Source organism: Ctenopharyngodon idella, chromosome 12 (genome assembly GCF_019924925.1).
Source record: "Ctenopharyngodon idella isolate HZGC_01 chromosome 12, HZGC01, whole genome shotgun sequence".
Classification (NCBI taxonomy): Eukaryota; Metazoa; Chordata; class Actinopteri; order Cypriniformes; family Xenocyprididae; genus Ctenopharyngodon; species Ctenopharyngodon idella.
This window is the reverse complement of record NC_067231.1, coordinates 21,703,007-21,729,961: the sequence shown is the minus strand read 5'-3', so window position 1 is coordinate 21,729,961 and position 26,955 is coordinate 21,703,007. Positions and strand designations below refer to the sequence as shown.

Here is a 26,955-nt window from a genome sequence, read left to right as displayed (position 1 = left end):
TTGTGCAAGGTGTCAATGGTCGTCTTTTGGACAACTGTCAAGTCAGCAGTCTTCCCCATGATTGTGTAGCCTACAGAACTAGACTGAGAGACCATTTAAAGGCCTTTGCAGGTGTTTTGAGTTTATTAGCTGATTAGAGTGTGGCACCAGGTGTCTTCAATATTGAACCTTTTCACAATATTCTAATTTTCTGAGATACTGAATTTGGGATTTTCCTTAGTTGTCAGTTATAATCATCAAAATTAAAAGAAATAAACATTTGAAATATTTCAATCTGTGTGTAATGAATGAATATAATATACAAGTTTCACTTTTTGAATGGAATTAGTGAAATAAATCAACTTTTTGATGATATTCTAATTATATGACCAGCACCTGTATATATAAAGCATTTAATGATTTAACGTTTTTGCTCTGAATAGCAAGAGTGCAAATGTGATACTACTGATTATACAGTTCAATAAAATTCAATATTGTGTTATATTTTAGACATGATATTGTCTGTTTTCGTTACCTATAAAGCCATAGCAGAATGATTGTGCAACACAGCTGTGTTTCTAAATGAATTCGTGTTTTGAACTAATTGAACTAATGATTCAATGGCCCATTCATAAAGAGAGCCATTTACTTCGAATGAATCAGCCATTTGAACAACCTACTGGCAGTTTTAGTTTCTTATTTAGAGTATTACTTCATTAAAATAATAATAATAATTTTATATTCCATAGTAATAAAGAAAAAAAAAAAAAAAAAATTAAACAAAATATAGTTCACCCAAAAATGAAAATTCTGTCATCATTTACTCACCCTCATGGCTGTTGTAGCCTAAAAGTTTTTGTAATAAATTCTATGTTGAATCAAATAGAATATTTGTTTCTAAGGCTACGTTTTGTAATATCTATTTGGTGCTTTTCTCATTTAACACAATAATGACTTTAAAAGTCATTTAAAAGTCAAGAAAAAATATATAACTTTTATTCATATTTTTAAAATCACACTAACTAAATTGAAGAAAAAAAAAAAAAAAACACTGATGCCATTAGCCAGGCATACCCTTTCAAGGGCTATGAAAATATGTATTAAATGGACTTTTGGAATAGCAGTGGTTACCTTAAAGCAAGGCCACTATGAATGAGGAGCTTAATTTTTGGCTCCCAGAAAGCTGAAAAAAAAAAGAGGACAGTATCATATGGGCTAATCAAAACAGTGACCTCTTACTGCTGGAATGTAATGAATGAGTTTAATTAACATCTGGAATAAAGGAGAACAAGTGAAATGACTGAAGGGCTCTGTCAGTAAGTCAGCAAAGAGGAGACATCAGAGAGCAGGAGCTGTTTGTTAGACAGACACGGACGCTTTGTGGGGAAAAGACCACTAAAGGTTCAGGAAGCCTTTGAACAAACTACTATACATATGGTAGTGATGACAGCTGTCATAGCTGCACAATGATTCTGCTGTACTTCTTAATAACATTTGTAATACATAATAAAGTTAGCAGCGAGGCCTTGTATAGTTGGGGTTTTAACAGCGTGAGTGTAATGTGGGTTCTGCTGTCAAATTCAAGCTCAAAAATACAAATCTAATTAGTGCAGCATGACCTGAAACACATTATGGTCTCAAAAAATAAATTGAAAGATTACAATAAGTATATACATGGCTTACATCCATCTAACTGTGGTTTTAGGCATATTAAAAATCAAAAATGGATGAGAAAAAGGTTTCAGAGCAAGTGAGATCTAACTAAGTCAAATCTAAAACCACACTCTGTTCATAAGGGGACAAAATATAATCACGCTCTGTGCTGAAATATTGAATTTCTTTAATTTAAATTCATTTTTAACGCTTTGTCTTCAGCTTGTGACTCAGAATCAAAACCCCCAGGACCAGATAGCAATCTAATTAACCAAGATCAATATTTTACTGAAATCGCCTCTTGCTCTCATGGCTGTATCTCCTCAGCAGATCCATTCGGGATTTAAGCAATGGGAGATTCGTTTCTCCACCCCGCTGCTCTTGAGGAGGCCCTCACACTGATTGGGATCACACAGAATCAGGTAGGAGGGGAAAGGGAGAGAACTCTATAGTGGCCCCTGCCATTTAGCTCCAGGGATTCCAATGCACACATAATGGAGGGAAACAGGTCAATAGAACATTTTTGTTTCACAGTGCCCTTACATGGAACCAGAACACTGCTTTCCATGCAGTCACTATAGGGGAACCAGGGAATCAGTTCCCTCTCATTTGCTCATTTGAATTCTATTTGTTGCAGCAATATTTGTTTGAGATTGTTTTTGTTTTTTTTTCATAATGAAATAAATGTTTAGTTAAATATTGTAAAAATACTATTAATTAAAAGGATTAGTTCACCCAAAATAAACATTGGCATCATTTAATCAGCCTTGTGCATGTTGTTCCAAACCAGTTCCAAACATTTTGTCTTCAATGGAAAACCAAAGGAGATGAAGTGGATCATTGCATTAAGTCAATATCAGTCTGATTCATGAAAAAAATCATTCAGATCCAGTTTTGTGAACTAGAACAACTGATTTTTTTTCATCCTTTGTAAAGAGTCAACTTAAAAGAACGATTCATTCACAAAGCATATATAGCTACTTCTCTCATTAGTCAAATTTATTTGTTTAGTGCTTTCACAAATCCACATTGTTTCAAAGCAATCATGATGTTAATGTTCATAATATCTTAATATCTTCATACCTTATAGTCGCATTTAGCAAATTAGAGCTGGCCGATAATATAGTTTACACTTTACGATAATATCTACAGGAGTATACTGTACCTGTACGTAAAAATAAATAAATAAATAAATAAATAAAGTTGGAAATGCATATACATTAACTTTGAAATAATTTATACGACAGTAGTACTGTATGACTGAGCACCAGACTCTCTCTCTCACACACACACACACACACACACACACTGCGTGCCAAACTACCTAAATGATACCTTCAGATGGCACTGAAGTATTTATAGTCTAATTGTTATCAACAGGTTTTTTTTTTTATTTTTATTAAAAAACAAAAACAAAAACAACACCATAAACGAGTTCCAAATGTTCCATATTTTTAAGCCCCACACTTTCAGGGCTCCAAAGCTCTAACAGTGGATGGTACAGACAGAAAGAAGAGGGTCATAATTTCTGAATGGAACACATGCATCCCCCCATCCCTCTTTCAGAATCGTCTCTCATCCTTCACTGTCACATGTACAGCATGCATCCTTTTATTCTAAATAACTGGACAGAAACAGCCAGAAACTCAGTCAAAAGTGCTGCTTTCGAGCTATTAGCGGTCGGCTGCTTGAGTGCTTATGTCAAGCTATTAGCGGTACAGTCTTTGTTAGCTGTGGCTTGAATGGTTTCCGTACCGATTTAAATAAATACATAAATAAATAAACACAAGTACATTTACCTAATATAAAAAAAACCTTGGTGATTGCATTCACTTTCAATAATTCAACGCAATGACCCCTTACTAAATCAACGCACTTTAGCTATGATCATTATTCTTTCTAATGTTATGTCAGGGGAATATCCTTAAACACTGATCAAAGAAATATCATACCTTCTGTTTTCTTCTTTTTAAATAATGTCAAAAGTTGTACTTGAACTGTTCTCTTGGCCATTTTGAACTGCGTGAAAAATGACTAAAGCTTTCTTGACAGTGTGCAGCCCGTTGCAATATTGAGTTCTATTGGTCAATAGATGTTATTTATAGTTTGTTAATTATCATATGTAGAGAATTTTAATATTTTATTTGCATAACTTTTACATAATAGCTACTCAACATTGTTAATCTAATGGGGATGGTAAGGGGAATGGTGGTTTTATAGAGGGGATGCTTTTTGTCATTTTTTCTTTCAACAAAAGGGATGCCCTCCCCCTGCATCCCCCCTCAAATAGAGACCTTATATATAGGTGGCGCCTTTGAAAAGTTTGAAAGCTTGCAATTGCTTGGAAAAAGACTGATCAACCACAAAAAGTTGATAAAGTTAGATGTCCCCAAAACTTTTTCAAATTCTATGTTCAATTTAAAAAATAAATAAATAAAAATAAAATGTCATTAGACAATTTGACTTCAACAAAGAGGGAACAGGTAGACTGACTTTGCGAGTGGGTTGGTTTGTCGTAGAGGAGTGCTCTAAGATTTCAGCTGGGAAACGCAATCAGCTGTCATGGGAGCCAGCGGCGAATTGGCGCTGCCACAGACAGCCACGTGAGGAGTGATGGGCACAGTAACTCACAGGCCCCCGTACCCTCATTAGCTACAGTGCTTCCGCGGCAGCACTGATCAAAGCCATCCGCTGATAGGCTTGTTTGGAGTTGCCAGCCAACCGCACAAATGCTAATCCAAACCCATAGAGGAGAGGAAACGCCATCTCTGTTCTGAGAACCCCTCACCCCACCACCCCCATCTCTCTTCCTTTCATTCCCTCCATATTTCCACCCCCCGGTCACCACAGCCGCAGGGGACAGGGACACAGCAGAAAAGAGTGCAGCGCTGTGCGTATGAGGGTGTGAAAGATGGTGGAGAGAAAAGTTGAGGAGGGAGAGAACAACAAAAAGAGAGGAGCAAACCTGGCTCTGGGCTGCAGAGAGTGGCTTAAGGGGGACAAAGGCGCTGATTCAGACAGAACGGCTCAACTCACTGCGTCGCTGAGAGACAATAGGATCCCACAGCTACGCAATATATATACACTCCAGCAGTTGGCCTTTTCCACAAGTGACGAGGCAGATTAATTATGACCATCGCAGCAAGGGGTCAATTACCATAAATCATGCCTAGAATAACATCATCAGATTTCTGCAATGTAATTGGCTTTGCCGCTCCTGTGGCTCAACCCCATCATTTTTTACACGGCAGAACAGGAAGTAAAACTGAAGAATGGATAATATTACAACTTGCAAGGGAAATTTGATGGCAAAGTTGGCTGAGGTTGTTCTTGAAGCCCTGGGAAGAAATTCACATTATAAAATCTCATAGATATTTTATCTGCTGAACCTGATGCATTTAAATTTTAAACCTATATGGGGTTAAGTTGCCACTGCCAATATATTGCTTAAGGGCATAGGTCAGAGGTTCAAACATGCTAAGGCCAGTGGCAGAGCTACAAGCTGTTATCTACTACAGGAGTCTTTGAGCTCCATGCCGCCATTGAACCTCAGCCTGTAGCTCTTTTTTTTTTAGCCGCTTGTCAGTCCCCTGCACTTTGAAATGGGCAGGAAAGAAAACCTCACCTCTAAATCACCCACTCATAAATAAAGCAACAGTTTGCAGACTCAGTCCCATTTTGGCTGCATCCCAGAATGATAAATTGGCTGGTGATAGCACTCAAGCTATGGAGAATCCATTGAAGGGATCTGAAATTACAAAACTGAATTAAGGAATTCATCTTTCATAATTCTGCAGTGGTGTCCAGGAAATTATAAGGAAATTGGGTGATATCCGCTAGCGACGTCAAAAATACTAGTACTGCGGTATCAAGTTAATACCACTAAAAAAAAAAAGTGTGTTTCTTCAACTTTGAGCAAAGATTTCATGGTCCCATTAAAAGGAAGTACATTTTTGTAAAAACATTCCCACATGTAAAACATTCCCACCACAATGAACAATAGAGTAGTTTTATCTATCTAGTAGTTTTATCTATCTAAATATGAAAATATTATTTCATTTTATCTATTTTGGATTAGGAGAATGCTAGGAATATTCATTAGGCTCGCTGCGGCAGTTGGTGTTACCAGTGTTGCACGATGTTCAGCCGGACACCAATTACATTATTTGGTCATCGCGGCACCACCCCAACCCTCTGATTTCAATACACTGCATATTGATAGTGGCTCCCTGATGCTCCAAATTATAGGCCTATGTTTGTGTGATTGCGAATTTAAAAGCAAAAGTGAAAAGCGAGCGTTCATTCAAAAGCGTGTATATATATATATATATATAAATATGAGAATGTTTTTACTAAAAGTCCACAGGGCATTCAAAATAGAAACACGCTTTTTTATGTGGTATCGAAATTAATATGAATGAAAATCATGAAATTTGACTGGTATCGACTACTGAAATTTTGGTACCGTGACAAGCCCTAGTATACACTAAATGTGCCTCCTTTATTTCAAAGGCAAAGTGATATTGATCTTGCTAAATGTGATATTCTAGACCTGAAAGGCACAGATTTGAATATTTATAGCAGAAATGGATTTTCAAGTACCACATTAGATCTATAGAGGCGACGGTAAGAGAGTTTACACAGCAATATCACAGGGGATCACTTATTGCTGAGGTCTTGATCCTGTCCAGAATCAGCAGACTCTAAAACATTGACTCAAAACGTGATTATAGAGTATAAAGTCAAAAGAAAAGTGCTGGTGAATAAATCACCTTTTGCTCTCCATTTTTCAAAAGGACACTCGATATTACAAATCATGTATGTGTGCATCTCTCATTTGTTTTTGTTTTTGGAGACAAAAAGGTCAAGTCAAAACCTTTTCTTTGCCACCCTTGATGATTGCTATATTTAAAATTGCATTCATCTCTATTGTATTTAATCCAAACAATAACACAGTGCTTCTGAAGCGTAAGTAATGCAAAGGTTTAATCATTTGCATTAGACCTTCAGAGGGGAAAAACTGCATTCAGATCTATTCTGTAATCAGATATTACTGACAGCACATGATGGATACTTTCCTGATACTAGCGGGTCACTGCATCCTAGCAATTCAGCATATTTAACCCTTAATTTAACCCATTACGAGGAAAAGCGATCTATGTTGTCCCCCATTACCATTAGGCAAAAAAATGAATCTGACTCCTCTTCACCACAGGCTCCTCTGCAATTATCCATGATTTTAATACGTTTTAATAAGTTTGCATAACAACCTGGAGAAAATGCGAATGCATTTGCATACTGCAGGCCTCTCTAATTATACGCTCATGATTAAAGGAGGAACTTAAGCAGAAGTGAAAAGGCAGAGCATGCTTAACAAAAGCAAACCCCCTCCCGTCTGAACTCCGGCTCTCCCAAGAAAAAACCTTCCAGTTCAGCAGTCAACAATACGCCAGTGTTTTTACATAACGCTCCTTGTTGTTTCAGACAGCCAGAACAAGCCAATAAAACAAGCATCGTAGATTGTTCTCAAGCTCAGCCCACCGATGTCACTGAGAGAATCTTGCGTGATGAGGACGGGTAATCTGTGGGATGAGGTTTTCCAATGGCGCGTTTCTGTACAATAACTCCCATGCGACGAAGAGCCCAAAATACGAGTGTGTGCCACCCCTTCTCATATTGCCTTTAGCGGGATCATGTATTATGCATGCTATAGATGTACACTGCACCACTCTCTCTTGCCTTTCTCAACCTATTGTAAATACATACACACTAAATAATTAAGCAGACTAACAGGAGCAGGGCACATCGGATGCTTGATCCACTCTATGACAGTTTGGATGGGCCATAACAAACCCTGGTTGCTGTGGTCATGGACGACCATTAAAAATGCAGGCACTCCTATTTTCATCTGCACGGTCGGCGTGCTACATTGGCGTGCCACGTTGTCAATTACTTCTTCCAGGGGTTGGCGATGGCAGCTGACTTACCCTAACCCTCTGAGGCGCACCTTACAGGGTCAAGCTGATGCGTGACTCCTCTTAGCTTGGTCTTGAGCATCTCTCTGAGGTTGATGGCCTGCAGAAACAGCCGGTTCCTTTGGGCTTTGAGCGTGAGGTATAGCTTTGTGTCTGTGGTGGAGTGCAAAATCCATAAAGGCAATACAAATAGTTATCTCTAGACGTTATAAAAGACATGATGGCAATTGCACTCAGCAGTGAAGAGTATTTGTATTTGTTGCATGTTCGAAATGGTTGTTAAATAGACATACTCAACGCTGCCTTTTAGAATGGTTCACATTCCAGTATATAGAGACATTTCCATTTTCTAATGAGTCCCGTGTGGCTGTTCATTACATCAATAATTCAAACAGTGAAAGAATAATATGCCACCGTCTTTTGTTGAAAGATTAGAGGGAAAGTAGCACTATAGAGGCATGTGTGTAATTGTATTACTTTAAACATACAGAAACAGAGGCTTTTTTCTACTGCATGAATGAGAATCTAGCAACCCTAAAAAAAAAAAAAAAAAAAAAGGCTTGATTCGTCCAATTTAGCACATAGAGACTGGCTAATTCTAGGCTTGGATCCTCCAACTCTGGACCAATCAACAAACAAGACCCTGGAAAGTTAGACCACGTCTGAATCTCCTCGTGTACCTTCTCTTTTACCTGACAATGAACTTAAGTGATCAAGGCATCAACAGCTGTCTTGTTTTCCTGCTTTTCCCCTCATTCTCAGTCCTCTTGCCCAGGAAGCTAATGCCTCCAGTTTGGAAGACTGGAGTGAAAAAGCCAAAGCAATTAGAGCCACTGCTCTTGGGTGCCCAATAACTCATTAGGAGTGTAAATGGCCAGAAGCCCAGGGGACTCCCTGCTGAGTGCAATTTACAGCTAAAACAAGCACCGCATCTCCAGTCCGTACCATTAGGGCTGGCTGGCCATGTTAATACAATTTGTTTTGTTAAAGTTTGAAATTATGATACTGCCATTTTAGTCCCTCTTCGAACACCTCTGTGGCGTTAGCAAACACGTCAATTATGCTTGCAGAGGGCTCTGATCATTCCGCTGCAACCAACAGGGATTTCATAATGGTTGTGTTATTGTTTGACATAAGGATAACAGCGAGAACCACGACGCAGGATGTCAGCGCCAGCCAAAAACAAAAGGGCAGCTTTCTTTAAAGGAAAAGTTCACCCGATACGAACCATTTATTTGCCCTCATATCATTGCAAACCTGAATTTTACGATTACCCTGGCTACTCTTTTCATATAATGAAAATAAGGAGCCACTTGAGCTATCAATCTTCAAAATGACAAATAGAAAATGCTTCATATGAATCGTTTGCTATATTTCAAATGTTCTGAAGCCATATGATAGACTTCGATAAGTCGATCATTATTTTCATGTTATAGTCAATAAACAATAAATGACTAATATTAAAATTCTACCCTACTTTGCCTAAATAAATGAAAACACTACTTTAAAGTCAACTGTTTGAAATGCCACAAGAGAATTCAGGAATCACAACATTATGATATACAGTATACAACAGTTATTTATTTTGAAATTAGCAAAATATTACATAATTTAATAACGAATTATTAGTTTATTTGTCCGTTAGATTAACTTGTTAGTGTTAGATGACAGCAAAGGTAATCTAAATATAAAAATAGGGAAAATATGCATGAACAATTAAATATCCAATATCAACAGATACATATCCAACATTGATTGTTAAGACAGATTAAAAACAAATCATTTGATAACTGAAATGTTGACCATATATTGTGCACGCCAATATACAGTGCAAATGCCATTTTTTGTAAATAACTTTGATCTGTTCCTCACACAAAGGTATTATATAGCTTCAAAAGCCTTGACATATGAAATATAAGAAAAGAAATTCTTTTTTGTCTGCTTTTCAGAAGAACACCGTACAGAACAACATGAAAGTGAATAAATGTTGACATTATTCATTTTCGGGCAAACTATTCCTTTAAAGAACAAGAGCAGCAGCACAAGAACACACATGCTCGCTGAGAGCGAGAGAAAGCACTTGCCATGTTATCTGCGCGCAGCCATTACACCTCTGTAATCTCAGTCGGCAAGTAATCAATGACTTAACAACTCACCCTCAGCTCGTTTTAAGAGCCCGATCCCCCCCAATCTCCATCTTCTCTACTGCCCCTGAGACCCCCATCCCCTCCCCCAGGGTCCTCTCCACCTCCGATAAAATGTGCCCGTGCTCCGTTGAAACCCCTCTTTACGTTACAATCACGCAGATTACAGTCTCACTCTGAGGCGATCAATGGCCTCCCAGGAGTGGGAGACCAGCTAAATGAACATGTGCAGCTTCCTTTTACAGGCCTGGTCAATAGGCCTCCTTTCCACAATGGAGGCCTTTTCCTCAACCAGCACTGACAACAGCAACCAGCCTGTTGCTTTCTGATGGTCAGGAATGCTTTACATTGAGTCGATTTTTTTTGAAGGTTGGGCAACTGAACAAGAAATGCTACAAATGCTATTCACATCAAATCTTCCCCTTATCAGTCTTTAAAATGCTAAAGTTCAGAATCGTTCTTCACATCACTAGTGAACTTGAACTGTAAAAGTCAACAAAGGTCTGACAAAGACAAATGTTCAATTTCTCTATCATTTTTTTTGGCATGGCAAATATTTTATAATCATATTACCAAAGCATTTTCATACAAATGTGCAAACTAAAACAAAAATAGTGTAAAAAAACAAAACAAAAAACAAATATAAATTAATTAGAAAATACAAAAAAAAGTGTAATTGACTGAGAAAGGTAAAAGGGGGTGGTGTATAAAAATGAAAATGACAGGTGAAGGAAAAATTGCAGATGAAGGAAAATATAATTCCCCACATTTCAGTGAAATCAAAAAATAATATTCAATTTAAACACAGTTACTGAAATACGATCTGTACAGACAATATGTAATTAAAATGTATATGCAATCGTTATATATACATTTTATATATATACATATACATGCAAAAATATACATACATAAATATATATATATATATATATATATATATATATATTACTGACCCCAATTACTGACCCCAAACTTTTGAACGGTTGCATATACATACATACATACATACATATATATATATATATATATATATATATATATATATATAAAGAGATTAATACACAAAGAATTCAAAAAAAAAAGGGTATTATAGTTTCCACAAAAAAAAAATAATATTAATAAAATTAAATAATAAAAATAAACAGCACTGTTTTCAACTGTTCAACTGTTTTCAACATTGATAATAATGAGAAATGTTTCTTGAGAATTATTTCTGAAGGATCTTGTGAAACTGAAGACTGGAGTAATGGCTGCTGAAAATTCAGCTATATGACAGGAGAAAATAACATTTAAAAAAAACTGTCATTATAAATTGTAATAATATTTCACAATATTACTGTTCAAATACAGTAAATGCAGGCTTGGAGAGCATAAGAGACTTATTAAGAGACTTATAAAAAATCGACTCAGTACTGTATCTACAAAACAATCTTGTCAGTTGAGCAAAATTCAAACTTGTGACCTCTTGCACTGGAACAGGATACAAATCCATGCTGGTATTTTCAGAAGGGTAAGCCATTTATATTTCAAACTGTATGAAACAGATGGACATGCAATGGCTAAAATGTGTTTTTCCCTTGCGGAGTGGTCAGCCTGGAAGCGTGAATACAGTCTACATGTAGCCACTACCCATGAGTTCAAATGTCCTTATGGTGCCAAACTGTAAAGAGGACAATTCAGCAGATGTCAGATGGAGCCTACTGCCTCTATCAATCTCTTTTCTCCCTCACACACACATACTCACACACCACCCCTCTCTATCATCAGGACCTATCTCTCTTTCGCCTCTTCTCCTGAGCAATGGCCCAGCAAATTTCCTGGTTCACTTCACTGAAATGTGACAAATACCGTGTGACACGAAGGGAGTCCGAGCTCCTCAGTCTCAGAGTCTCGCTCGCAGTGCCAGAGAGCGAGCGGGCCACCTCTCCGCTCACGGACACCTCTCAATATCCACGCGAGGCCCTATAAACTGGCATGTGAGCACTTGGTGTCAGCAAACAGCCGAGCAACTAAGCGGAACTTCTGTAGTGAGTTAAAACATCTATCCATCAGTCAACTCCGACGGACACACAACAAACTCAAGCGAGCACACACATCCCAAATTAACTTATGAGCAAGTACAGATAATCAGCACAAAATCTTCCCACTCTGGTTCAGCTTCATTTCAATTTCGGACATCTTCAGGGTATAAAATCTCAGTCTCATAATTAGTTGATTTAACCTTAAAGAAGGAGACTTTAAAAGTTCACAGTCTGATATGTCGGTCCAGTGCTTGCAGTGGACAAGAAAAATGAGCTGTGATCCATTTTAATGTCCTACTCTGTAAAAGGTTTTAAAATGACCTCTGATCGCTAACGACAATGAGAAACACTGAGCTCTGGGTAAAGGTGTGAGCCACAGATAGGAATTAGCTCATTAAATATTTAATTTCCGAATTTCTCAAGTGATTTTTCTCCCCTTAAATCTTTAATGAAGATTAAACATTCCTAACAAAGACTAATCAACAGCCCTTAAGATAACAATCGCAGAGGAAAAGAGGTGTAATTGGTCCATGGCTCTATCATAGTCTCTTTAGCATGCACACATACACAAACACATGTGCAAGTGGACACACACACACATAAGGCAAACAAATTGTCAGCAAATTGTGAACCTATTTGAGACGGTAAGTGTAAGTGCATACTGAGGAAACTTTCTTCATTATAGAAACATTGCTATATTTGGTATTAGCTGGGGTATAGTTAAAAATTATTTGGAAGTACCAAACAGAAGAGAACAATCTGTCCATTTTTGAAAAGCATCAGGCATAAATGAAGGTGACATGTGAGGAAATGGAAATTTGCTCATTTATTTGTGTCTTCTAGTGTGTGACAGACCATGTATGTTAATGTCCTCCTCAGTCTTCAATCAGACAGTAGATTGGGAAACTGATAAAATTTCAGTATTAGTTGAGAATATTGCAAAACAGCGGGCCAGACCGAGACAGAAATGGAGAGAGAGAGAGCGAGACAGACGTCTGTATGATTTCGGAATGACGTAATGATAGGTTTGAACCATTTAACACCTTGCTTTTTTGCAATTTTACAATTTTACAATGTCTCCATGCACGTATTATGACTTGTTAGGGATTAAACACAGTTGCTCATATATGGAAGATTGAATGTTTTCCTGTTCTCATGTACTTTGTATGTATGAGCCCATGAGGAAGACTATTAAATGCTTAACCACATTTATTCTCCATTCTTTCATTTGGGATTATATTTCCAGTCCACTAATTGATGGTTATCAGACTGGTTGGGCATTTTTGTCCCTGTCCAACCAATGTGATTATAAGCAGCCCACCATTTATTAGTGAACTGGAATACTATTACTTATATTATTTATGATATACACACACACATTGGCCAGCCAATCTGATCAAAGCTTTTTATTATTATAATTAATTCATTTATTTTCCAACCAACCAACCAACCAGCCAACCAACCAACCAACCAACCAACCAACCAGCCAACCAGCCAACCAACCAGTCAACCAGCCAACCTATGTGTGTGTATATATTGGCTTGAATGTCTGTATGTAAAATTCCGCAAAACAAATAGCAAGTTTTGCAACCATTAAATAAATAAATGAAATTCATTCAGCGTGTTAAAAAAGAATTCTTGTCTCGCACGTCATGTTCAAATCACACCAGCCAATGCTCATCACACGCACAAACTCCTCATACAAGCGTGCACAGAAATATACACGCACACACATACTTGCAAGAGGCTCAGGGAAAGAGCTGACTTAACCATTTTTCTCCATTTCACAAAAGTAGCTGCGCTGGTGTCAATATGATGAATGGGGGAATGTGGAGAGAGGGTGCACACTTTCTGTAGGGTAGATGGCTCCTCCTCAGTGCCCGTGCCCAGCACAATATACAAATGAAGGGCTGAGGAACAGCGCTATAATGAGCACTAACATGTGTTTTCACAACACAACATCAAAAGCCTCTCGCATGTACAAATGTTCCGCAAACAGTCTCCGCTCCCAGACGATTCTCGCACTCTCCCGCTCGCGTCGTCTGCATTACATGCATCGCTGCCTGCGCAGTCCCCACATAATAAGCTCCTCTGCTGCTTCTTGTGCCGACATGTACGGAAATGGAAGGTGGGTTTTTAATTGTTTAGCGATGAAGTTATCACACCGGCAACGATGCTGAGAGAATGAAGCGGGAGGACAAAATTAGAACCACTGACTCCAGCACTATCCAGGGCCGTAAGCTGGCACACCGTAGCGTACGGAGAGGACTCTCACCCTCTTAGGAATCGGTTCCTCAGCCAGCCATCCGGCTTGTTCCACTAATTTACTCATTTATATTTAGCTGAGACTTCTTGTATATACAAAACGACTTTTCAGGGACAGTCCACCTGGAGCAAATTGAGGTTAAAGCTGAAGTGTGCGATATTTCCATGTCAAAAAAAGGAAAAGAAAAAAAGCTATTAATAAGCAGTAACTAAAAAATAATGGCATTATCCAAAAAAAAAAAAAAAAAACTCTGGCTCAACCAATGGCATGAGTTTTGGGTTAGCTGTTTGTCTAATCAATGGCAAATGGGAAAGTGTTCAGGAAACCTGTATAAATACAGTAATTTTTTGCTTTTTTACTCACTGGAGATTTAGTTTCCAGCCCAAATCTTTAACCAAAAAGGCTACAGCACGCATTTAGAAAAGGTCTGTGTTGACTTTCGTTCAATATTACACTCCTCTCACCAATTAGAGAACCTTCAAGCAATTCACATTGGTAACTTCATGCCATACGGGCACTGAAAGCTATGCTGGAAGTAAATACCACCTTCCACCCCACTACCAGGGTCCCTCTCCCCACTTTCCGCCTTCTATAAGATAAAAAAAGAGGGAATTTTACGACTCCATTTTTGCTGCGGCCATTAAACGGGTGAGAGGAGGATTAACGACCAGCCCCAACATTTTACAGTGTTTGATTGAAACGATGCATGACACTCAGGGAATGTCGACTCGTAGACAAAGTAGAGAGAAAGAGATTTGAAAATGTCAGCAACTCAGCGGAGAAAAACTGTAAACTTGTCCAGCTGCACTGAAACTTTTGTGTCTAAAACACCTCAGTTTGTCTTTTCCTTTCGTCTGGATCAGTGCCGCGTGTTTACTTATGTGTTGCAGACTAAAGGCGTCTCTGGAGAGCCTATTGTTTGGGGTGTCTAAATCTTCTGAAGGCTGGATGGCGTGGGAGAGAGGATAGATAAATGTTTGGTACCACCTGCTGGACAGTAGATGTCACTTTGGAGAAAAATGAAGTGAAAATGAACAACAGATTACAGAGCCGCTGCTCCTCGTCTCTCCTGGACCAAGTAGGTGGAACTGGGTGTGTAAAAGCGGTCCGTAATTTTTCCTCTGGGACTCTTACACTCTTAAAGCTTCCAGTCGTATAATTTCAGGCTACTGTGTGCAACATTTGACAGTAAAGGTTGGATTAATGCAAAGCACATTACGGCAGAGAACTTTAAACGAAGCTTATAACCAAAACGGATTTGCAACAATGTAATGAATTAATGCTGAGGGACAGACTTATGCAAATCAACCATAATGCTATCAAACGAAAGCAATACCAAGTTAAAAAAGTAAAATGGTGCACCCAAACATGATCAATACACGTTTCTGAAAGACATAACTGCTGACACAGACTAGCGCTGCACGATTCTGGATAAATTGAGAATCACGATTTCTTTGTTTCAAATAGAGATCGTGATTCTTCCACGAAGTCGAACTAAACAAAATAATATGTAATTTACTAGAGGTTCTGACAAAATGTTAATTGCTGCAGTCTATTTAAAAATGTTTAATTAATTTGAATGAATTATTTAAAAAATATATATTTTTGAATGGATGATTCAATGACTCATAAATACTTCACTTGTTTCATTACTCAATGAATCAGCGTTTTTGAACGAATATCTTGAATGAATGATTCACTCACTTGTTTTCAAATGAATGTATTGAAATGATGTAACTGATACAATTGTTATTTGAAGAAGAGCCAAGTTATTTCAAAAGTAATCGCTACCCTAGACATCAGTGTTTATATTGAACTATAAACTTTTATCCCAGTATTTCTGTGATAATTTGAATATTTGTAACACAGAAATAATGATTCTGTGTGGTTGAAAAGACTGTGAAGCTGTTTAATACCTATACTACATGACAACTGCTCTCTCTGGCTCAGCGGCAGAGCCAACGTAGATCTGAATGTTCCGGTGTGATTTTGTCAATGGTTTAATAGACATAGGAGAATCTTTGTCATTTAGGAATAAGATTGCGCAGGTGTTTGAATCAAGATTGCGATCTTTTAACGATTAAACGTGCAGCTCTAACGCAGACTGTGCGCCAGTGTTACACTATCAATCAGCTGGGAACCACATCAATTTAAGCATTTAAAAGCAATGACATGAATCACCTCTATTCATTATATGTGCCCATGAATCGAAGATTCAAAAATTAATCTGGGCAGCAGAGCTGGGCGAGGTGGAAACATATGAGCTGAAATGCTCAAATCAATAACTGCATTATTCTTTTATAGCCTGAAGACAGTGATGCATACAAAGCCACGAATGGGTCGTTCTGATGATCCTAGTAGCTCATCAGAGGTTGCGGGTCTTTTTTTAGAGGACGTGTTTCACTTTACGCATGTATAAATGTTGAAAGATTCTGTTTATCGGGCCAAAAATCCATTCGAACTTTGTTATGGAAGCAAATTTCAACAGGAAGGAGAAAAACAAGCTGTTTCAAGAGATATTTTGCAATAGTGTGGACATTACTAGCGCTTTGCCTGAAGTGGGCATCAAGAGCAATATGTTTGGCAGAAAAAGCATTAGGTCCAATTCAGTAATGGAACATAATTCAGCTGCCACTAGGGTTAAGAATGACTTCCTGGCCTGTTAATACACCATTCCTCCAAACGTTCCCACTGAATTCTCATCATGCTCATTGCCTGCTTCCACAAGGCCTGCTTTTCAGCCATTTTAATTGTAATGAGCCCATTGTACGCTGTATTGGGTGAGATGAAGGGCTCATTATCCTCATAAACAACACCCCGTGCGTCCTTTGAGAGGCCTCAAATCAGCGTGATGAGTACCCTCACCCTCACCCCTCTCCAAACACTCAGGAATTGCAGGCTTAATAATGCAACACTGCGCGATTATCATTACGTTTTTTTTTTCTCTGTTAATTTTTGATGAGGAACTAGTGGAGAAACATCTCTAAGAGCGAAAAGAACATTAACCACAAGGAAACACATAGCTTTGACTAATCATATTACCATGACAGGTTGGGAAAGGAGAAATTCTTTAAGCCCAGCACATCTCTGCAAATACAATGCTTTGCAAGGAACTTTGCCAGTGAGATTTACTTTCTTTAGACTTTACGTCTACAAATGGGATACGTACTTATTCAGCAATCGTAAAATTAGGGAATGAACCTTGTTTAGATGAATAGTTGACCCACAAATGAGAATTCTGTCATCATTTATCATATTACATCATTATACTTTTTCTTCTGTGGAATACAAAAACGTTAATTGGCTGCAACCAGATCTTAAAGTCAGTGATTTGAATTTGAGAATCAATTGATTGAATCAACCATTGAAAAGATCAGCAGATTTTGAGTGAATAAAGGCCCATTCACAGCAATAACTATAAAGACAGTTAACTATAAAGATAAATATATTAGCATCCAGACCAACGGACGATAAGGTTCATTATAAGCATGTACAGTTCGGCTTCTGCTGCTATAATGGTACAAGCTGTGGATTCTTATTGGCGGTCAATGTTTTTATCCTTCAACAGACGGGAGTGATTCTAAAAATATGGTTATACCATTACTTGCATTGTATTTTCTTTTTCTTTTTTTTTTTTAATTTTAAAAAAAATCCAGGATTTTCCTAAAAAATGTATCTTTTGTGTTCCACAGAAGAAAGTCTTACAACATGAGGTTGAGTAAATGAGAGTTTTTTTTTTCTTTTTTTTTTGTCGCGTTTTTTGGGGATGAACAGTTACTTTAATATTGAATAATCCTGACCATAACACTGCAAATCAAATGATCACAGACTATAACATATCATGCGTATCACAGCATGTCAACCACATCGCAATCATTTCTCGTCTGTATGACAGAGGATAGGACGCTAGCTAAGATTAACTTCCTGTTTGCGCCTCCTTGCAGCATCTGACAGAAAGACATCTTTCGATAATCAATGTCATGTCTCCATGCTTCAAAGAACCCCCAATCCTGTCCAAGAAGCATTTTAAGACATCAAAACTTTCTAATTAAAGGCGTGTCATTGCGATTCTGATTTGAGTCCTGTGATTTGGCCAGAGGGGCTCCTGATGAGCACTGATACAAGCCAAACAGTCTCGGGTGTAATTACGATTAGAAAACCCTCATTTGAAGAGCACTCGTAAGGGTGAGTGTGAGAGAAAAGCCCCTTTAGTTTTGCTGATATTGCCCTCAATGGCGTTCACAATGGCAAGCCACAGTAAGGCATATAAAACATCACTACTGACAAAGAATGTAGATGGAGGGTGCTGCATTAAAAGGATAGTTCACCACCCAAAAAATTAAACCCTCATGTCTTTCCAAACCTGTATGACTATTCTTTCTGCAGAACACAAAAGGAGATATTTATACTAGAAGGCCCATGGTGCTCTTTTGCATACAATGAAAGTGAATGGTGACCAGGGTCAGAAATTATCTAGAGCTTGTGGCAAAAAAAGCCAACAAAATACCCCCAAAATAATTAAAATGCAGAGGGTTTAAAAACCTGGGTTTATGAGACATTCCAATTTTAAATTTTAAAGTGTGATTTCTTGACTTATACAAGTCATGTAAATCCATAAAATTAAAAACTCTATAGACATTTAATATACATTTTTTTTTTTTAATCAGACAAGAAGGATGTCAAGCAAAATATTAAGTAAAAACATAAATTCAGATGACTTGAAATACATCACATTAGGTCACATTATGATATTTTTATCATGTTTTATCAGCTTTGGTTACCATCTAATTTCATTATATGGAAGAAAGGATTGTGAACATTCTTCAAAATATCTCCTTTTGTGTTTGACTGAAGAAAGAAAATCATACAGGTTTTGAATGGCATGAGGCTGAGTAAATGGCCACAAAACTTTACATTTTTGGGTGAACTGTCTCTTTAAAACCTGTTGCACAGTTACACTGCAAGACAGCGTGCTATATAAGTGGTGTGTAAAAAGGGCAGATACTGAGTAAGCACTCTTTTGCATATTTCTCCTGCTTCTCAATATTTTACAGCATGAATTATAATATTCTGTTCTTTGAAGTCCCCAGTAAGGCTTTGCTTCGGCTGTGAGTAATTCCAAATGTATATTTTTCTCACGGTGCACTCGCACACACCCCATCTGCCATGATTTAGGCCTAAAACAAATAGCACAAACAGGCAGCAGTGGATACAGTGGATGCCACTATCCACCAAGGTAACCGAGTTAGGATTGAACGCTTTCCCGGCAATTGGATTTCCATTGACAGATCCGTAGAAGCTGCAGACGTACAGAAACAGAGCGGCGAGGCAGTCAGGTGCAATCTTTGCTCTTTCACCCCTTTGCTTTTTGAAAGCATTTGACCAGAGAGGGCTGATATCTGGCTCAGCACTCGAAAAAGGTAAGTCAGTTCGTATCAGTCGAACTTGGGACGTTTGTATTTGACCATCTACGCAGAGTGATTTATTTGAGCCGAAGGAAACACGGTGCACAAATTATGCTTTGCTAAGCGCTTTAAGAAACACTATTTTAGAGGAAAGAGTGAGTCTTTGACCTTGAGGATCTTTGTTAGTCTTGGATCAGATGGTCAGTTTAATGCTGAGTTCAGGACGTTTACAGTTACAAAATACCAGTGCCAGACTCGAGCCAGGTCTATCATTTCATCTCATTACTCAGTTGTCACAAGGGATTTTTCCCTCTCTCTGTCCATTCTGTTAATGGCATCGACGGCCCTTCACCTTGGGAACGTGGAACTCAAAATATGGGAGAAAAAAGAAACATGCCCTTACAACTTGGCCTTGAGGCTTTGTTATTTGACTTTAAAAAGGTAGTTGACTGAAAATTACCTAAAAAAAAAAAAAGTTTTACTCTTTACCGAAAATCATTTTATCAGATCCAGCAGATATTGTCATGTTTTGAGGTCTTATTTAACATGGAAAATGTATATTGCTTTTTTTTTTCTTTTTTGCAAAATTACCATGATAAACAAAGCCCTATGTTTGGCAGAATATATTTGCACTTTAAAAACAGCCGTAATGACAGCAATTCATCAAACATTTACTCAGAGGAAATACTACTGAGAAATAAATGATTTTGGCAGGATGATAAACTCAGTTGTGAGAGAGATTTGTAGATAATCAGACAAAACGGGCGAAAATTGCATGAATAATTTGTCGAAGCGAGAATGAGACAACCGCACTGTTACACAGCGTGCTCCAGGGGTTGGAGCGTCGTCGTCTGCCGAGACGTGGCTGAATTTGACTAATGCCTCTCTCGCTGTGAACAATAGAGACGAATGTTACTTTAAATCCGAAATACTTAAATCCAGCTTTCGATGACTCCAGGCAAATATCATTAATCACGCGAGGCCCACCTCGCTCAGCACGCGCGTGCACGACCAGATGATGGCTTTCCCCGACTCAATCCATCACGAACGTGTCGTGAGCGCGGCCCCTCGTACCGGCTGAGAGCCTCCATGTAGGGGCCCTGCTAAGTGAAAGAGTTACAACAGCTGTACCTGGCGCTGGTCGGTGCTCTCAGAGCGGCCCGGCTCCCTACTTAGAATGTCATCCGGCTCGTTTTAAAAGAGCGTCACGCCACGGAGCTCCTCACTTGATGTATCGTTCCTCATCTTTACAATTTTGGGAATAACAGGTCTAACTTATCAATTTGGCACCTGAAATCCCACCGCTTACAGTTTTAGCGCATCATGTGTGGGGGTGATGTCATTCTGTGACAGCACTTCCTCTTCTCATTACGGGACATTTTTAGACAGGCCAATAAAAATGAGAAAGGAGGCCATTTTAGAATATCCCATTTGCCTGAAAGTGAATCAAGTTATCTCCATTATTTCAGCACTAAGGTGTGCGGTGACAACGCCGACGCGGTACAAGTAGATTTCCGCCTGTGTAAAAAAATAAAGGCCACTCTGAGCCTACAGGGATTGGCCACGGCGCAAATACGCTAACATAATCGTCATAATCGTTCTTAATGTCTAAACATAAATGTTTACTGCAGACGGCATTGTGATGTTTTGGCAGAAAACGTGCCCATTTTGAAGACAACATGGGGGTAAAAAAGGGGGAAAATGCTATTGCTATTTGTGAGTAATATTTAATTAATGACTTTCATAAATAATGAATAGAGCGGATGTAATTGCAGATGTTTTTATGATGACAGGCTTGGCTTCACTGGGCTTTTTTTTCTCCTCCCTCTTTTCAATTACCGTCCAGAACAGGGGGAGGCAGCGAGAAGAAATGGAGGGAAAGAGAGAGAGAGAGAGAAAGAGAGTGCAAGGAAGAGAAGAAGCGAGAGAGGGAGAGAGAGGCTGGTGGAGGCAGAATTAAAGAGGCTTTTTGTCGCGTTTAATATCAATTCATTCCATGGACTGCTGACACAGGCAGTCCAGAGAGCCCAGGATTTATGGCTCCCTCTAATGGGCATGCTCAGAATCAAAGGCCTGTCGTCAGCACTACTTAAACCACTCCTCTCTCACTCCCTCGCTTTGGCCCTCTCCTCTCCACTCCACTTTTAAAGACACAAGCTCATTTACAGCCTTATAGCACCAATTCGCAACTCGTTTGGTTCAGGACCTAAATTTTAATTTGGACATCAAGTGGTCACCCAACACAGCACCAAAATTTAAAATATGCAATTTATAGTTATTTCTCTTATCTTGGACTGTGCACTATCAAGGATAACGGCATGTCATGCAACCTGTCCGCACTGGCATCTGTCTAATTTGGCGAGCTTCAACAGTGACAGATGACACCGTAGAGTTTGATATCAACAACTGGATATTTCACTTTTAAAAGTTTATAAGCCATTTCATTTTGCTATCCTAACAATTCAAAATGATATGGTTACTTGCATTTTATTTTTTGCATTTAGCATTGTTTTATTCCTGCAGTTTATAACCACTGCTGTGAAGGACACACACACACACACACACACACACACACACACACACCAGAGCGATGTAATTTGTATCAGTCATTTCAGTTTTATAAGGCAGCTTTGCACCACTAAGACAAGGAATTTAAGATAAGGAAGGTGCACTTGAAGTTTCTGTTTTTGTGCATAAGGTAAATGAAGTGGCTCTTATTCACCAACTGAACATAAAAACATATTTGTGGGTAAAACTTGTATACAGACATTTTCAAGCAGAAATCATGATCTATGATTAAAGGGTTAGTTCACAATTCTGTCATTAATTACTCACCCTCATGTCATTCCACACCCGTAAAACCTTCGTTCATCTTCGGAACACAAGTTAAGGTATTTTTGATAAAATCCGATTAAAGTTATATTTAAAACAGTTCATGTGTCTACAGTGGTTCAACCTTAATGTTATGAAGCGACAAGAATACTTTTTGTGCGCCAAAAAAACCCCCAAAATGACGACTTTATTCAACTAAATCTAGTGATGGGCGATTTCAAAACACTGCTTCATGAAGCTTCAAAGCTTTACGAATCTTTTGTTTCGAATCAGTGGTTCGGAACGTGTATCAAACTGCCAAAGTCACATGATTTCAGTAAACAAGGCTTCGTTATGACATAAGAGTTTCGAAACATTTCGAAATTTCAATGGTTCACCACTGGGGGCCGTGACTCTGGCAGTTTGATACACGCTCCGAACATCTGATTCTAAACAAAAGATTCATAAAGCTTCGAAGCTTCATGAAGCAGTGTTTTAAAATCGGCGTGGAACGACATGAGGGTGAGTAATTAATGACAGAATTTTCATTTTTGGGTGAACTAACCCTTTAAGTTCACACTTTCTAAATTTAGAATATCAGAAACAACTGAGGATATTCAGACAAACCACATAAGCATTCATAACTATATCTATATCAGACTCAGACTTCCTTTTTTGTTCACAGAGGGGGAATAAAGGTGTTACAGCATCAACAGAAAGAACAAGACACAAAACAAAATTAAACAATCACAATAACTCAAAAATATTTATCATTACAGAGTGCCTGCAATGACTTGATTAGCATAAAAACTCAAAATCACCTCCACTCACACACACAGACTCAAACACTCACTTTTACACTGCATCATACCTTAACCATCAGGTGCAAATGCAACTCATGTCCTTAGTCCAAGCCAAATATTCCAATATGTATTTATATTATTTATTAGTACGTAATTACACACACATGTATATATAATTAATTATATTATATAAAAATGTAAATAACTACTAACTACTGTTTATATGTCCATCCACTGCTCATCAATAAATAAAAATATAGCTTTATATATAATAATATACAAATACATACACACACACACACACAAACAATCACATATGTACAGTATGTATATATAATACAAATAAAATAATACGAGCTTCATATTTCATTGAATGTGATGGAAAATTTTGTATGTCTGCACATATGTATGAAACTTGCAAATGCAGACATACAAATATCAATGATTGAGACCTAATCTCTATCTGAACTGGGTTTCTGGTAATGTAACCGATCCACAGAGGAAACCCCAGACAGACGGAAAACAACGATGACATTGAGACGTACAGCGGATAAGGATGATATAGGAGTGAGAGAAAAAGCCTGTAAATGTAAATTGTGCAAAAGATATGAAATCCACCCCATGAATTGAAGAGTCAGATTCAATTTCAATTCAACCTTTGCTTACAGCTCCATTCACTCTTGAAACCACATAACTCAAAACCAGGACGATCATGCACCTATATTTTGAGGGGTCACCAGTGGCAATCTGGTTTGTTTGGTGCCCTAGGCGAGAGGAAATAGAAAGACAGAAAAAAAAGACAAAAATCTTCACAACAATATGAGCATAAGATGTATTAGTCTAGTAGTACAGCTTTTGTTCAGCATGAAAGGGGACCTGCAAGGAAAAGAGAAGCTTTGACATTTTGTCCTATGAGTTTGGAGCAACATGATGCCATAATTTTCAGTTTAAAAAACAACAACAAATAATTATCCAACTTAAAGGGGTACAAAATGGGCTTTCAATAAAAGTTGGCTGCCTATACAGTAGTGAGGCACAAGTTAACATGGGCACATTGACATCATGAATCATTTAGTCTCGCGTAGCCAGACCTTCAGATTGATGGCAGAAGGTCTGGACTCTATCGCAGCTTTTATTGGCCAAGGACCGCCCGAAGAGGACGTTTGACTGACATGTAACGCAACCAATCACAGTTCATTTTGTTCCGCGTCATGTTTAGGGGTGTGAAAATGTAAAGTCGATGTCCCTACAATAACAGACCGGCATGCATCTAATAAATTATTCATTTAAGAATGTTGTGTAAGTTTACTGCAACAATGGAGCAACGAATTTCACATACTTTTGAAAATCCACCGTTTAGTTTATTCTGGTAAGCGCTCATTGTCATAGTTGTAAACAATATGGCATTCTTCTTTTACGAGAGGTTTGGCATCATGGCATTTGTTTCCAGGCAGACCGGTAAAGAACGTGACACACGTCTCCTCGACATCCTATAGAATTCAACCAACCACATGACGACTTTGAAAATCCTGAAGTGTTTCCAGTTAAGTGTGCAATATGCATCAGACGTTCAGCCAATGGTCCGTGGGCGTGACGTCTGACGCTGAGACTATGAAATATTAGGCTACAGAAAAGCTTATTTGATGATCAAGTTCCATTGATCAAATGTAGTTGTTAAATAGCTCAACTTAGTAGGACACACATTGATTGCGCTGATTGTATTTTGATGGATGAGTTCGAATCCCATAACAAGGATGACTTTATAAGGTTTTTTCTTCTGCCATTACAGGTAATGACATCACTTGACATAATTTACCTTTACAATGATACCAACATCATTTGGTAAGAAAGTTTAATTATAATGAACACACTGCACAGGTTTTTCAGAATTGACGAGTCTGTGGCCGATCGTTCACATATGGCGTAAAGTCACAACTTAACGCAGTCAGCAGTTAAACCGTAACACTGTTCTGCCAGTTCCGCCCAACCCCCGGAAGCAAAAGGCCGTCGCATACAGGTAAGAAAGCTGTTGCCATAGTGTACCATTTTTACTATAATGCTGTTTAAAGAGTAGACGCAGTACGGTACAATTTTCAGTGATAAACATACCCTTAAAATAACTGTTCTGTTAATAACCCTCTGTTGATCTGACTGTCTGTGGGTGGGGATACAAAAAAGGTGGAAGTATCATCTGTAGTTTTCACGAGCTGTCAAAAGTCTGCCAGATGATGCCTTTTGCATCATCCGGTGGACTTTTGCTGACAAATAAATGTGAATTTCTCAGTCCAGGTAACACGGAGAATGAGTAAACATTGTCCATTTACATATACTACAGACATTCTAACAATACAAAGCGAGTTGAAAATCGGCAAAGTTACACTTTAACTTACCTCAAAAATCTGACAGGGCATGTGCCAATTAAAATAGCCATGATTTATTCCACACACACCTACACACACACACACATACACACACACCTACTCATCCAAACAACGTATCTAGTCCACTCACCTGCCCAGCTGGGGGTCTCCATGTACAGCTGTGGCTGAGCTGGTGGGGTCTCACTGCAACCACAGAGGTGTCTGATTCCTGCAGGGAGAGAGAAAGTGACAAGTTTTGAGCCTAAGAATGTAAGCCACAAAAATTACACACAACAAAAAACATTTATTTCCTCAAAAAGCTGTATTTTAAATTTCCTTTGAATTAAGTACGAAGCCCGTCTACCATTACAAAGAGGGTGAGCTCCCAATTTACATTACAGATTGCTCTGAAATTCCTTGTTTTTGTGAATATGTGCATTTGGATTTTAATTGTTTTTTTGTTTTGTTTTTTCATTTCGTATGCCCTTGTTATGATAATTTGCATGGGGATTGAGGAACAGTCAGGGGACCTGCAGGGTCCAGATAAGCTCAGAGCCCTACCAGAACCACCAAATCCTCAGCATGTACTGCAACCGCGCTTCATGCTACGCTGGTGCTGAAGTGGATCTGCCATAACATTTGGAGCACACACACCAGCTTGTGTGTTTCCTCACATATGGATAAATAAAGCAAAAAATGCACTCTTTGGATACATACACATGGAAGCTGCAAACACACAAGGCACATATTAACAACAAACCCCCTCACGTCCTGTTAACCCTTTCCAATTGGAAACAACTCAGTCTGATAGTTGAATAAGAAGGATAATCATTCTGTTGGTCTGACCCGGTGAGAAAATGGGCCTGATGTCACTGTTAATTTAAAATCGACTGAACTAAGGCAGGATTGGCTGTGTGTACGTGATAGCAGGTGGCTTCAAATCACATTCTTATTTAGAGAAACATTCTGGTGAGTAAGAAATCACTTCACCCAGAGAGTGTGAGTAAGGAAGAAGAAGAAGAAGAAGAAAAAGAAACAGGCAAAGATGATAATGCTGCAACTTTTCTTTGGACAGAAATATATACAACCCAACAAACACTGGGCCCATGAGAGTAAATGCAGCACTCGGAACAAAAGACCCTGTTAGAGCATTACCGTAATTACACGGCCGTAATGGCCTCTATTGCAGGCTATTCAGATTAAATATGCATAGTGCCCCGTCCATATCCACGGGGCTTGATAAAAGTGTTGTTCCTATGTGTCATTTAATTGTTAGCATTAATCTGAAATATAGAGCTAATGTGTTTATTGAAAAAACACCATTCTGCCATGCTGAAACTGAATGTCTTTCTGTCCTTCCTGCACATCATTCTCTTTTTATCAACTCACTCACAAGTCTGCATCATCACCATTTTTTCTGTTACCTATGCTCACGCAGGGACAGTTCACCCAAAAGTGAAATTCTGTCATCATTTGCTCACACCAGTATGACTGACTTCAGTGGGAAGAAGCAAATAGACTAAAAGAATAAACTT

At 38.4% G+C, this 26,955-nt stretch overlaps 1 protein-coding gene across 1 annotated transcript in view; it reads right to left on the bottom strand.

Moving 5' to 3' along the window:
• rbfox3a (RNA binding fox-1 homolog 3a) overlaps positions 1–26,955 on the bottom strand; it is a 395,081-nt gene that overhangs the window by 176,833 nt on the left and 191,293 nt on the right. The window contains 2 exon segments of the mRNA XM_051914271.1: positions 25,572–25,610; positions 25,613–25,649. Coding sequence (XP_051770231.1) covers positions 25,572–25,610; positions 25,613–25,649 — 76 coding nt within the window.